At 32.1% G+C, this 11,133-nt stretch overlaps 2 protein-coding genes and 1 pseudogene across 2 annotated transcripts; 2 read left to right on the forward strand and 1 right to left on the reverse strand.

Moving 5' to 3' along the window:
• Positions 1-252: 252 nt before the first annotated feature.
• On the forward strand, positions 253-3,685 carry LOC21384896 (non-specific lipid-transfer protein 8). Its single transcript, XM_010104799.2, has 2 exons — positions 253-689; positions 3,432-3,685. Exons 1-2 carry the CDS (start codon positions 352-354, stop codon positions 3,439-3,441), a joined length of 348 nt encoding a protein of 115 aa, XP_010103101.2. The 5' UTR covers positions 253-351; the 3' UTR covers positions 3,442-3,685.
• Positions 3,686-5,210: 1,525 nt separating this feature from the next.
• LOC21384897 (non-specific lipid-transfer protein 4.1) lies at positions 5,211-5,567 on the forward strand. Its single transcript, XM_010104800.1, has one exon. The coding sequence runs from the start codon at positions 5,211-5,213 to the stop codon at positions 5,565-5,567; it is 357 nt and encodes a 118-aa protein (XP_010103102.1).
• A 681-nt stretch (positions 5,568-6,248) lies between these two features.
• On the reverse strand, positions 6,249-10,454 carry LOC21384898 (annotated as a pseudogene).
• Positions 10,455-11,133: the final 679 nt, after the last annotated feature.

The following is an 11,133-nucleotide window of genomic DNA, read 5'->3' on the forward strand; positions in this document are numbered from 1 at the left end:
TCATTTTGTCACCATTACATGAACCGACAAGGAAATCTTATACTTCACCACCTAACCCTAGAATTTTATACATAAGCAGTGAGTCATATTAAGCCGAAAAAAAAAAAACCCCCAAGAATCCAAAATATTGACTCATTTATTCTTTCTTGCACTCTTTACACCTAAACCCAACAAACAAAATTAACGAGCAAAAGAAATCTCCACAAATTGCCAACATTTCTTACGTTAATCAGCTTAATTCCTTTTTCCCACGAAGCCTTATATATATATAGTGATCGCATGCATAGATCAAGAGAAAATAACAAATATATATATCTATCAAGCTGATCTATAACTAGTACTAGTGCAACAATGTCAAGTCCAAGAGTGGCTGCAGTTTTTGTGATACTTCTTCTCTTGCTTGTCGGTGCCTCGGAAGCCGCGATTTCATGCAGCGACGTGGTCAAGGACCTGCGGCCCTGCCTGAACTATCTTGTGAACGGGTCCGGGAAGCCGCCGACCGCATGTTGTGCCGGGGTCTCGGCTCTGGCGTCCGCGGCCTCGTCCTCGGCGGATAAGAAGGCTGCTTGCGAATGCATCAAATCTTCGGCCAAGAACATCAACTACAAAGCTGATTTAGCCAAGGCGCTCGCTCAGAACTGTGGCATCAGCTTGCCTTTCACTGTTTCTCCCAACCTTGACTGTTCCAAGTAAGTGTAGATACAATGATTTATGTACTGTTCATTTCACTGATTTGAATTTATAATTTAAATTTTGTTACAGTAAAAAACTTTTAAAAACAGTCAAATTTAATTTTTTTTATTACAATAAAAAATTCTCATATAAAATTAATCTCAACTCGAATGAGCGAACTAAACATGCCCTTATATTGGTTATTTTCACTTTAAGATTGATCAATCTTTTATTCAATATTTTGACATAAAAAATTACCGACTATAATTATTATTTATTTTTCTTCATCAAATAAATTTATAAACCAATTACAAATTCACTTATCACATCTCCATAGGGTGTATCATAAATTGTTGCATATCGGCCTATATATTATACGTGAAAATCTCTACCAACTGAATTAAAGCTTCACATGTTAAAAGAATATGTTAATAATAATGCTTCTCATGTTATATTTTCTTCAGTATCATTTCCTACATTGGTTGGACCATTAGAAATTCTATTATAATTAAGCGTAATATCCATGGAAGTCAAATACGTAGGGTGTGGAGCCCACACAGACACAAAATGCTGTAAAATGCTAGAGTTAGTCCAAGAGATGGTTCCTGAATTTTTTTAATCAGTCCTACTTTAGTCCCTAAATTTTCAAATGTGTTGAACTTGCTATTGATTTATCAGTTTGTATCATTTTTGGTCTTTTTCATCAATTGGATATTAAAAAGATTGAACAACCATGAATGATATTTAGGTTTTGTTTTATGTTTTTGGGTCAAGAATCAAGCTCATATTTTGCGTTCTATCAACAATTCTATTTGTTATGTCAGCCTCCCATGCATATTTCATCCTCTTTTTAATAATCAACTGACGAAAAGGACTAAAACTAAAATAAATTAGTAGAACGTAGTTAAGTTGATGACGTTTTAAAAGTTGAGGATCAAAATGAGATTGAGAATAAAATTCAAAAACTATTTGTGAAATTAACTCTAAATACTATGCAGACTGACGACTGCTTGATAAATGGAGTGTGGTTTTCAGAGTTACTAGGTCAAGGATAATAGGGCGTTCTGCATAGTATTAATTATGGGATATTTACATTTTTTACCTTTTATTTTAAGTTTATTTAAGAAGTATAGCTCTAATTTTTAATCTCATCAAATATATACCTTCAAATGATATATTTATTAAGTAAATGTCTACCCTCTACCGGTCAACAATCAAATTTGACTATGAAAATGACGTGAATGCCCTTAAGAAGAATAGGAATAAAAACAAAAATCTAAAAGTTTTTTTTTTTTTTTTTTGCTAAATAATACAAAACAAGTTAAAAGCGAAACAACAATCGTAAAAGTGAAACAATGGTTTTTTTTGCTAAACCATCTCTTTCTTCCCTACCTCCTCCCTCTCCTCTCTTTCTTCCCTCTACCAAGCTCCGTCCATCTCTCTCCTTCATTCTAAATGTGGAATCTCCTCCGCACATGGCGACTGAGCCACCGCATCAACATTAGTTCATAGCCCGCTCCCCTAACTGTCAATTTCAAGCCTTCCTACTAACAAGTCATATACGACAATGATCTAGAGTCACCGACAAAGTCATGCAGATTCGAAGTCACCGTCGTGCGCAGATCAGGCGTCTGATCTACCGCCAACGAACGAGCCACCTCCATATCCGTTGTCATCAATTCTGATTCAACGACGATATGTTGATTGTACTTGCGTTGGATATACTGTGTTGTGACTTTAAATTCTGGTTTTATTCATTTTTGTGTGTGTTTGGAGCTTATTGATGTTGGTTGTTTGTTTAGATTTAAAGATTCGTTTAGTTCGTTGATTTGAGTTTTTAATTTGAGTTGAGATGTGACTTTATGTGAGAGTTTTATTGTTGTAAAAAAATTAAATGTGACTATTTTTAAAAGTTTTTTACTGTAATAAAAGTCGAATTAGTGAAATGAACGGGACTTAAGTATTGAGATTTTGTTTGCAACAATCGGCGGATTGTAGTTGCACCATATTTTGTTTATATTTATTGTTCATTTTTGTTTTTGTATTTGGACAGATTGTTCCGAAAAGCTTTTCTTCTTTTTTTTCGTTTTCTTTTAGAAAAACAAAAAACTTTTAAATTTTTATTTTTAATTTTATTCTCTTTAAGGGTATTTACGTCATTTTTGTGGCCAAAATTGATTATTGACCGGTAGAGGGTAGGCATTTACCTAATAAATCTAATCTAAAAGTACATATTTGATGAGATAAAAAACTAAAAGTATACTTTCTAAATAAACCTAAAAGAGAGGGTATAAAAATGTAAATATCCCTAGTTTTATTGTTACGGAATAGTACACTAGTTTGTGAAACTTTTTCCTTATGGTAAAACCTGATTGGTCATATGTGTAATACTATTTTAATTTCACTACACTAGATTATGTTTAGTATGAATTTAATAGTTAAAAAGCATCATATCTCCAAAAGAAATAAACAATGTTATTAGGCATCGGTAGTGTTGACACCTTCCATTAATAAAAAATGAATCTCGTAGTATCAAGCTCACATGTGAGATTCATATCTTCTATTAATAGTAGTGCTTAACACCGATGATGCTTCTAAACAATTAATTTCTAAAAAGTTATAAAAGTGTATTGTTGCATTTCTAATATTGTCATTCATGTTTTGGACATTTAAGCCATGTCCTCTTGTCTTTACAATTCCAAGTGAGAAATTCCATGTGCTGAGTAAAGTTCTTGCCTCTTTGTACTCTTTTTCTGCAGGGTCGGTTGAAAAGTTGAAGCTCAAGCAAGACCATCGAAGCTTTACTGTGCTTTTGTGTGTGATGATTTGTATTTTGTATACCCGATATATAATAATATATATGTATTATGAGTTTCTAATAAGCCTGAATCTCTAGATATCGTATTTCTGGGAATTCCTCTCGCTGGTTCACGATATTTAGAACATGGTTTGTGCTTTGTTTGTTTGTTTTTTTCCCCATATCATATTTGATATAAATATGTAATTTTGAGTGTCCGAGTTTTGTGTTAATTAAATATGCGATTATTTACTACTGTTAGCGTTTTAAATGATCTTTAACTAATTATATTATATCACATTATAATCAATTATTAATGGACTCAAACTTTAAAGCTGAAAGGATCAGTTATAAAAAAAAATATTCTAAAACTTTAATGATGTTCCACAATATGATTAGGTAGACACTATATTAGATATTACTAAAATTTGACCATTATTTGAAATAATCTCTCAGTAGTAAATAGGTTTTAAAAAATAAAAAAGCTCGTGCTTAATTAACAAATTTTCTAATAAGCGTCAGTTTTACAACTCTTAAACGAACATATATAAAGCTTTCAAAAGCTTATTTACAACTTGTACATAATTCCATCGACATTTTCTAACAAATATCCGGTGCATGAAAACGCGTAGTGTACGTACGTATACTAAAGTTTTCCTAGCACGTAAGTATATATAGTGAGGGGACAATTCGTGATTGCTTGCAAGATTAATATATATACGTACCTTAAAAAATATATGTCTCTTTGTACGTATAATTAGTGCGTATAGGCGTAGAGCTCATCTATATATATGATATACGGAACAAATAATTAACATAAAATTCGTTAGTGCAAGAAGGTTGGATAAAAATTGAGTGCAAGAAATGACATAGAAACAATTGCACTAATTTAGTTCATTTTACAACCAAGTTAACCCCAGAGTGATTTACAAAACTTATAGCAACAAAATCACATTAAGAAAAAAAAAAAACGTCTGAATTCAAAATGTGGCTCATTTTTTTCTTTCTTGCACTCCTTTTGTAGGAGCCGCTGAGTCAGATTTTTTTTTTTTTTTTTTATAGAAAAAAAACAATCAAGAGAAGGTGTGAGCTAAATCAAGATTTTAAAATAAAATGAGAATATAATTATTTTATACTCATATATATATATTTTTTTTTTTTTTTTATAGAAAAAAAACAATCAAGAGAAGGTGTGAGCTAAATCAAGATTTTAAAATAAAATGAGAATATAATTATTTTATACTCATATATATATATTATGTAACTTTTGATCTCTCTTTTATTTTTTTTTCATCTATTTCTATGTTTCTTTTTTTTTTTGTCCAAATGAAACAAGCCTCCAATCAAGTTTAATTCACTTTTTAAAATTTAAAGCCTACGAAATTATAAATTTATATAATAGTTTAGTTTTTAGTTTAATTGGGAATTTAAAATTGAACTATTACTGCACTTAAAAGTCAAAATTTAATGTATAGTCTGAACATTTAAAATTTAAATATACATGAGTATACTTAAAGTTTAGATTTAGGAGACAATAGTAAGCTGTTAAACTATCTATATAAAACTTCAATTAATTATGAAATTTCATGGGGTGCAAATTAGAAGGAAAGTTGGGAAAAAAGAGGGGTGGTGGCCTCCACAAACATTTCTTACGTTACTCAATCAGAATTCCTTTTTATCAAGCCTTATATAAGCATAGAAAGAACCTGATAATGAACAAAAATCCACCTTTACATTAAGCATGGAGTTTTCTAGTAGTGAAAAAATTGCAGGTCCAAAAGTGGCTTCAGATTTTGTGCTACTTCTCCTTCTTACCGTAGCATCCGAAGCCACGATTTCATGCAAGCAAGTGGTCCTGCACGTGCAGCCTTGGGTGAGCGGGAACGGGAAGCCGCCAGCCGTGTGTTGTGCCGTGGCGTCCAAGGCGCCGTCCTCAGCGGATAAGAGGGCCGCTTGCGAATGCATCAAGTCTGCGTCCAAGTTTTTTAAGATCAAACCTAACTTGGCCGAGGCTCTTCCGCAGAACTGCGGCATCAAATTGCCTTTTACTGTTTCTCTCAACATGGATTGTTCCAAGTACTGTTCTATTCATGACTGATATTAATATTGGTTATTTTTGCTTTTTAATTGTTCAAAACTCATTTTTGCATGAAAAAAAATCTTTGCCTACTCTAGAAACTGAAAAATATCCTATATTTTTGTTTTCTTAATTAACCACAGGTTGATCACCAGTACAGTAAATTTGCTCAATTACAAATTGACATGCCAACTCTCTTGACCGAGTGTCTCTTAATTATTGTATAGAAATATTTTGTCACGTTTTAGCTGAAAATCACTACTACTACTACTAATAGAGTTCTAGCTTCAATATCAACTTTTTAAGATAAATTAACGTGATTGTGGTATGTGAGTTGTTATTTTTCAAATGTTAAAAATTTTGTTATATTATTAGTGAATTCTGAGAGAGAAAGTGAATATTTTCTGAAACTATTAGTGGATAGAGAGAGAAAGTAAGAAAGTTTGTTGAGTGTGTAATTCTGAAACTATTAGTGAATATTTTCTCACTCTCCCATAAATGTAAACAATTTTACTAAACCACGTAAATCTTTGTCTTCTTTATTTTTTTTAATTATTTGTTCAGTTTTATTTTCTATTGCATGAATGTAGGGGTGTGTTTTTTCCCCAACAAAAACAACTCATGTACCACCAAACATCAATTGAAGATATATAACAAGTGGGCCTAGAAAGACAAATTATACATAGTTCAAACTAGCAATACTTTCCAAAAATGTTCATCTGCAATATTGTTCTTAATCCACTGCAAACAAAGGGAGGAAATAATTACAAGAAGATGCTTTATTTCCTCTGAGCTTAAAGAAACATACACCAGTACAATCTTTCCTTTTTCTAACAATCCAACAAGAACTAACATAAAAATAAAAAATAAAAATAAAAAGAGAGGAGCCAATATTTCTTGGCCCCTTATATATAGAGGAAGAATAATGAAGGAGATGGAGAAAATATTTCACATATTACAAAAGCCTTGCTAAACTATAGAAACATTAAAATATTGTTACATTATACCCCACAAATTAAGGAAACTAGCTAGTTTCCCCCCCCTATATATATATCACATTTAAAGGTCTAGAAAATTACCCATTTGGTCATGGGCAATTTGCGTTTCTACCAGGCCCACCATAGTAAAAATAACTGCCCCAGTCGCCCATTTTGCCAGTCTTGACATCATAGCAATTGGGCTGCTCAGTGTAAGTCCCAATATCTTTGGGATCTCTCAAATTATTGGAACCATCCACTATTTGTATGTTCCTGAAATAACTGGCCTTCCCAAAACCTTCATCAGGAAAGCGGCCACTGCCCATTTGAGTAGAAGTGTGTTGGCCCTCAGATTCGGAATTTACAACTTCACCACCCCATTCAATCATTGAAGCACTGTCAGAAAGGTAGGGAAACAGGAAACCTGGCCAGTATCCCAATACATAGTTGTTCCCAAATTGCATCCACCAGTTTCCCTCCTTGGGGTCCTACATACAACAAACATTATTGTTGCCCAATTTTGAAAAAGGGTCATATTATTTGAAAAATTCTAGTCTATTAAAAAATATCCCATCGATCTGGATTAGTTTTTAACCGTCAGATAAAATTGCACACAACTTTTAACCGTAAATATATAGTTAGAACTGTATTTTTACTCTACCAGTTCGTACAGCTATTTTAATCGTTAGATTAACTTTTTAACAGTTTAATTTTACTCGCGTACTTAAAATTTTTAATGTGGACAGTCGTAGATCAAATCGTTAAAAAACTAATCAAACAATTAAAATAACAGTACAAAAATGATAAAAGATTCTTCAGATTAAATTAAATTAAAAATTTATCTTATTGACAACGTATTTTTTATGCATGATTAAAGAATCCCTATAGTATTTTATAATGGTGTTATAAAAAGGAAAAGAGAAAAAAAAAAAAGAACTGAAAAGTGAAAAGGGAGGATGGCCAGAAAGTTGGCAGAGATTCTCTGTATCTTTTAATGTGTGTTGGCTTGTATTATTTAGCATCTGGAGTGGGGGTGATGTTATGAGAAAGTACTGGTTTAGATTTATGTATTTGTTTGTTATCTTTATGGGTCAAAAGTGGTTGCATGTGAAAAGTAGCAGATAAGTTCAAATTTTGTTTATTTTTTTTTTTAAATTACCTTCCAGACAAGTAAGTTGATATCAAATTGAGAACCTTTGTAGCCAGAAACAGGGTAGATGCTAGCACCCATTGCAATTTCATTGTTGATCTGAATAAAGCCTGAGCACAGGAGATTGTAGCACCCAGTTGCTTGATATGCATCACTCTAGTGTCAATAAATACATAAATAAATAAATAAATAAATAAAAATGTTGGTAAAAATTAAACATAATTTTTTTTAATACTGTAGGGCCTACGACTCCTACTTTATTAATAAAAAATAAAACTATTAGAATTTAAATTTAACAGACAATATACACGTGCTTATGCACCCAAACACTTGAGCTAACTTCATGGGGCTAAAAGTTAAAATGAACCCATATGAATGAGTTATAAACTTAGAGGACATTAAATAAAAATAAATGATATAATGAGTCACTCACAGTCCAATAAGTGAATAGTCTTGTATTGTTATCTCCATAGAGATCTGGGCTAACCTGTTACAATGCAATTGAATATTCTTATTATTAACAGAATAATATAATTAAAGAAATATTTATGAGTTTTTCTGGTAGTTCATCATGTCGGTAGTCACAATTTTTGACTGTTAGATCTGGTCAAGATACGATTGAAAAGTATAGACTACCGATAATCTATTTTTTTAAGAATTACTATAGAGAAAAAAAGGAATAACAAAATTGATAAAATTTGCATCTAATAATTAATGATTTTATCTAGCTCTATACCTAGTACATTACTGATTAGTCCAAGTCCTTTTTCTATGTTGTGCTTGAAATAAATAAAGATGTATACAAAAAATTTAAAGTCTAAAGTCAAATTTAAACACCAAATGACCTAGTAATCGAGCTTGCTTATCCCTTTATAAAAGTTACAATTGTCATAAAGATCCTTTTCTATGTTGTATTTTAAATAAATGAAGATGCATCTATAGTCTACTAAATTAACCAATTATCAAACCCTTAGCAAAAATTAAACTATCAAACTTACGTGAAATTGAGCAAATTAAAGTTTTATTAATGGACATTTGAAATTTTGGCTTCTATATACTGTGAACGAAAAGGATGGAAAACAGAATATATATGACACCAATGATTCCTAATTTTTCAATTAACAAAATAATTAAGCTATCAAACGGCGGTTGTAAGTTGTAACTAGTATTTGTCTCGCTCATTAAAAAAAAAAAGGGTATCATATGGAGTCTTTAGCGTTAGAGTAATTTTTTAATAGTTAGATCTGCAGCAGAAACAATTAAGTGTAGCGTGTTGTAAATTTTTAATACGGATTTGCACAAATATAACCGATAAAGAACTAATCAAGCGGTTAAAAATAAATGTCCCAATCCGTAGAGTAAAATTGTTTACTTCACTGTAAAGATTCTCATATTTGTTACATCATTTGAGACGAAATTTACGCATAATTCTACCATGTTATAGTAGTACCTGATGGCCACTCTGACTGGTGAAGCCGGGGTCCGCGGACCTCGGCTTCGGAATCGATCTGTGCTTCTTTCTTCCATAGGATTTGATGGAGCTTGCCCTCAACAAGTCCGCTTTCTTAGTTCTTCTAACAGGGATGGTTCCCTCAGGGCATCTCCCTTTTGTGTGCCAAAGCTGAGTTATGGGTTTGGATGACTTTGAGGAAGAAACCTTGCTCTCACCAAATACCCCTTCTGGATGAAAACTAGGTCTCATCTATATTATTAATCAACCAATTATTCAAATTACCAAAATAAGAACTCAAAAAATTAAAAATTAAAAAAAAAAAAAAAAAATTGGAAACGTATTTGTTAAACTTTGTGAAACGGAAAAGGGCTTATCCAAAAGTTATATTGCATGTATCATAGTCATATAATTAGAATCTAATGTTATACAAAGATAAGAAATTTGAAAATAGATATAAAAAAAAATTCATAATTCAGGAAACAATATTAGTGTACTTTTCACATTTCCCGTCAATTTTTACTTTTTTGCATCCTATGAAAAAAAAAAAGAGGCTCTGAAAATGATTGTAGGTTTAGCCTAATAATGAATTCACAATATGAAGTCAATCAAATATATAATAATAATAATAATTAAAACCTGAATTGTGTGGTTTTGGAGTTGAGGGTGATCAAAAGCTGGCTGGCGAGAGACTCTGACGCAGTCAATTATGTCTCCATCTGGGCTCTACACAAAAACAAATTTTAAGTTAAAATCAAAGATTAATCTCTAATTTTGTCTTTGTAGTCATATATACATACATACATATATATACGTATATTGTTTACCTTAATGGATTTAACAGCAGGTTTGTTCAATTGCATGAGCTGTTTCTGGACCTTTAGAGTGTTCTGGGAAACCACTCGTGTTCTTCCCAAGGAAACCATAGGCATAACAAACAGAATTAGCAAAACCCACAAGCCCAAAACCTCCATTTTCGCCATTTCTTTCTCTCTCTATCTCTCTCTCTCTCTCTCTCTCCCCTCTAGCTTTTTTTTTTTTTCCCTCTTCTACCCGTGAACCAAAGCAAAAGTAGTGTAGAGCTTAGCTAGAGAGCAAGAGTTTAGTACCTCTCCAATAACAATGTGGTTTGAACCATGAAACATGTTGTGGGTGGTGGGTAAAGCTTTTATTCAAAAAAAAAAAAGAATTTATCTCAAAAAAAAAAAGAAATAAAAAAGAAACAAGTGCCCCCACCTATAAATCCCTCCGCCATAAAAAAACAAGTGCATGTGAACGCCAAAAATTTAAGCCATTTTGAACCCTCCTGCGCAAGAATCCAACACTACTGCCGACGACATGATATTAAGGACAGTAGGGCAAGGGTAGAATGGTGATTTGACCCCGAAAATATATATGTATATATGTATATATGTAAATATACATATATATAAATATACATATATATATACATGTAGACACACATATTCTATATATATATATATATATATATATAGAGAGAGAGAGAGAGAGAGAGAGAGAGAGAGAGATGTGTGTGAAGTCATGAAGTGGGGTTTTTCTTAAGTTGGTTTCTGGCTGGATTTCATTCATGTTCAACAAGACTTTTTATTTTGTGTTGGTTTGTCGTTTTGAAGACATTTTTGTGTAATTTGTTGGTTGTGCTCTACAGATAATATCATAATATATATCTTTCCTCTCTTTCATGCACTTCTCTCTTATCCCCGGCGCTCTCTCTCTCTCTCTCTCTCTCTCTATCACATTCAAAAAGGCAGACGTGACATGCATTTACAGGATTACCCTTCGAGTTATCATGCATCAACTTTTCTGCCCCCGGGATCTCCTCTGATTTTGCAAAGTGGCATCACTTTTGCTGAAAAGTTTCTTTGGTTGCATATATGTCTCTGGTATAACTGTAATTGTGATGGCGTATCTTTTCAGTGAAATGATGGGTTTCTGTATATTGTATTGGTATTTTACGTTTATACATCATAAACACTATGGGAGTTTTGC

The sequence above is a fragment of the Morus notabilis genome, unplaced genomic scaffold, assembly GCF_000414095.1.
Source record: "Morus notabilis unplaced genomic scaffold, ASM41409v2 Scaffold4686, whole genome shotgun sequence".
NCBI lineage: Eukaryota > Viridiplantae > Streptophyta > Magnoliopsida > Rosales > Moraceae > Morus > Morus notabilis.

Coding starts and splice junctions, on each gene's coding strand:
- LOC21384896 (XM_010104799.2), top strand. CDS start 352: ATGTCAAGTCCAAGAGTGGCTGCAGTTTTTGTGATACTTCTTCTCTTG.
- LOC21384897 (XM_010104800.1), top strand. CDS start 5,211: ATGGAGTTTTCTAGTAGTGAAAAAATTGCAGGTCCAAAAGTGGCTTCA.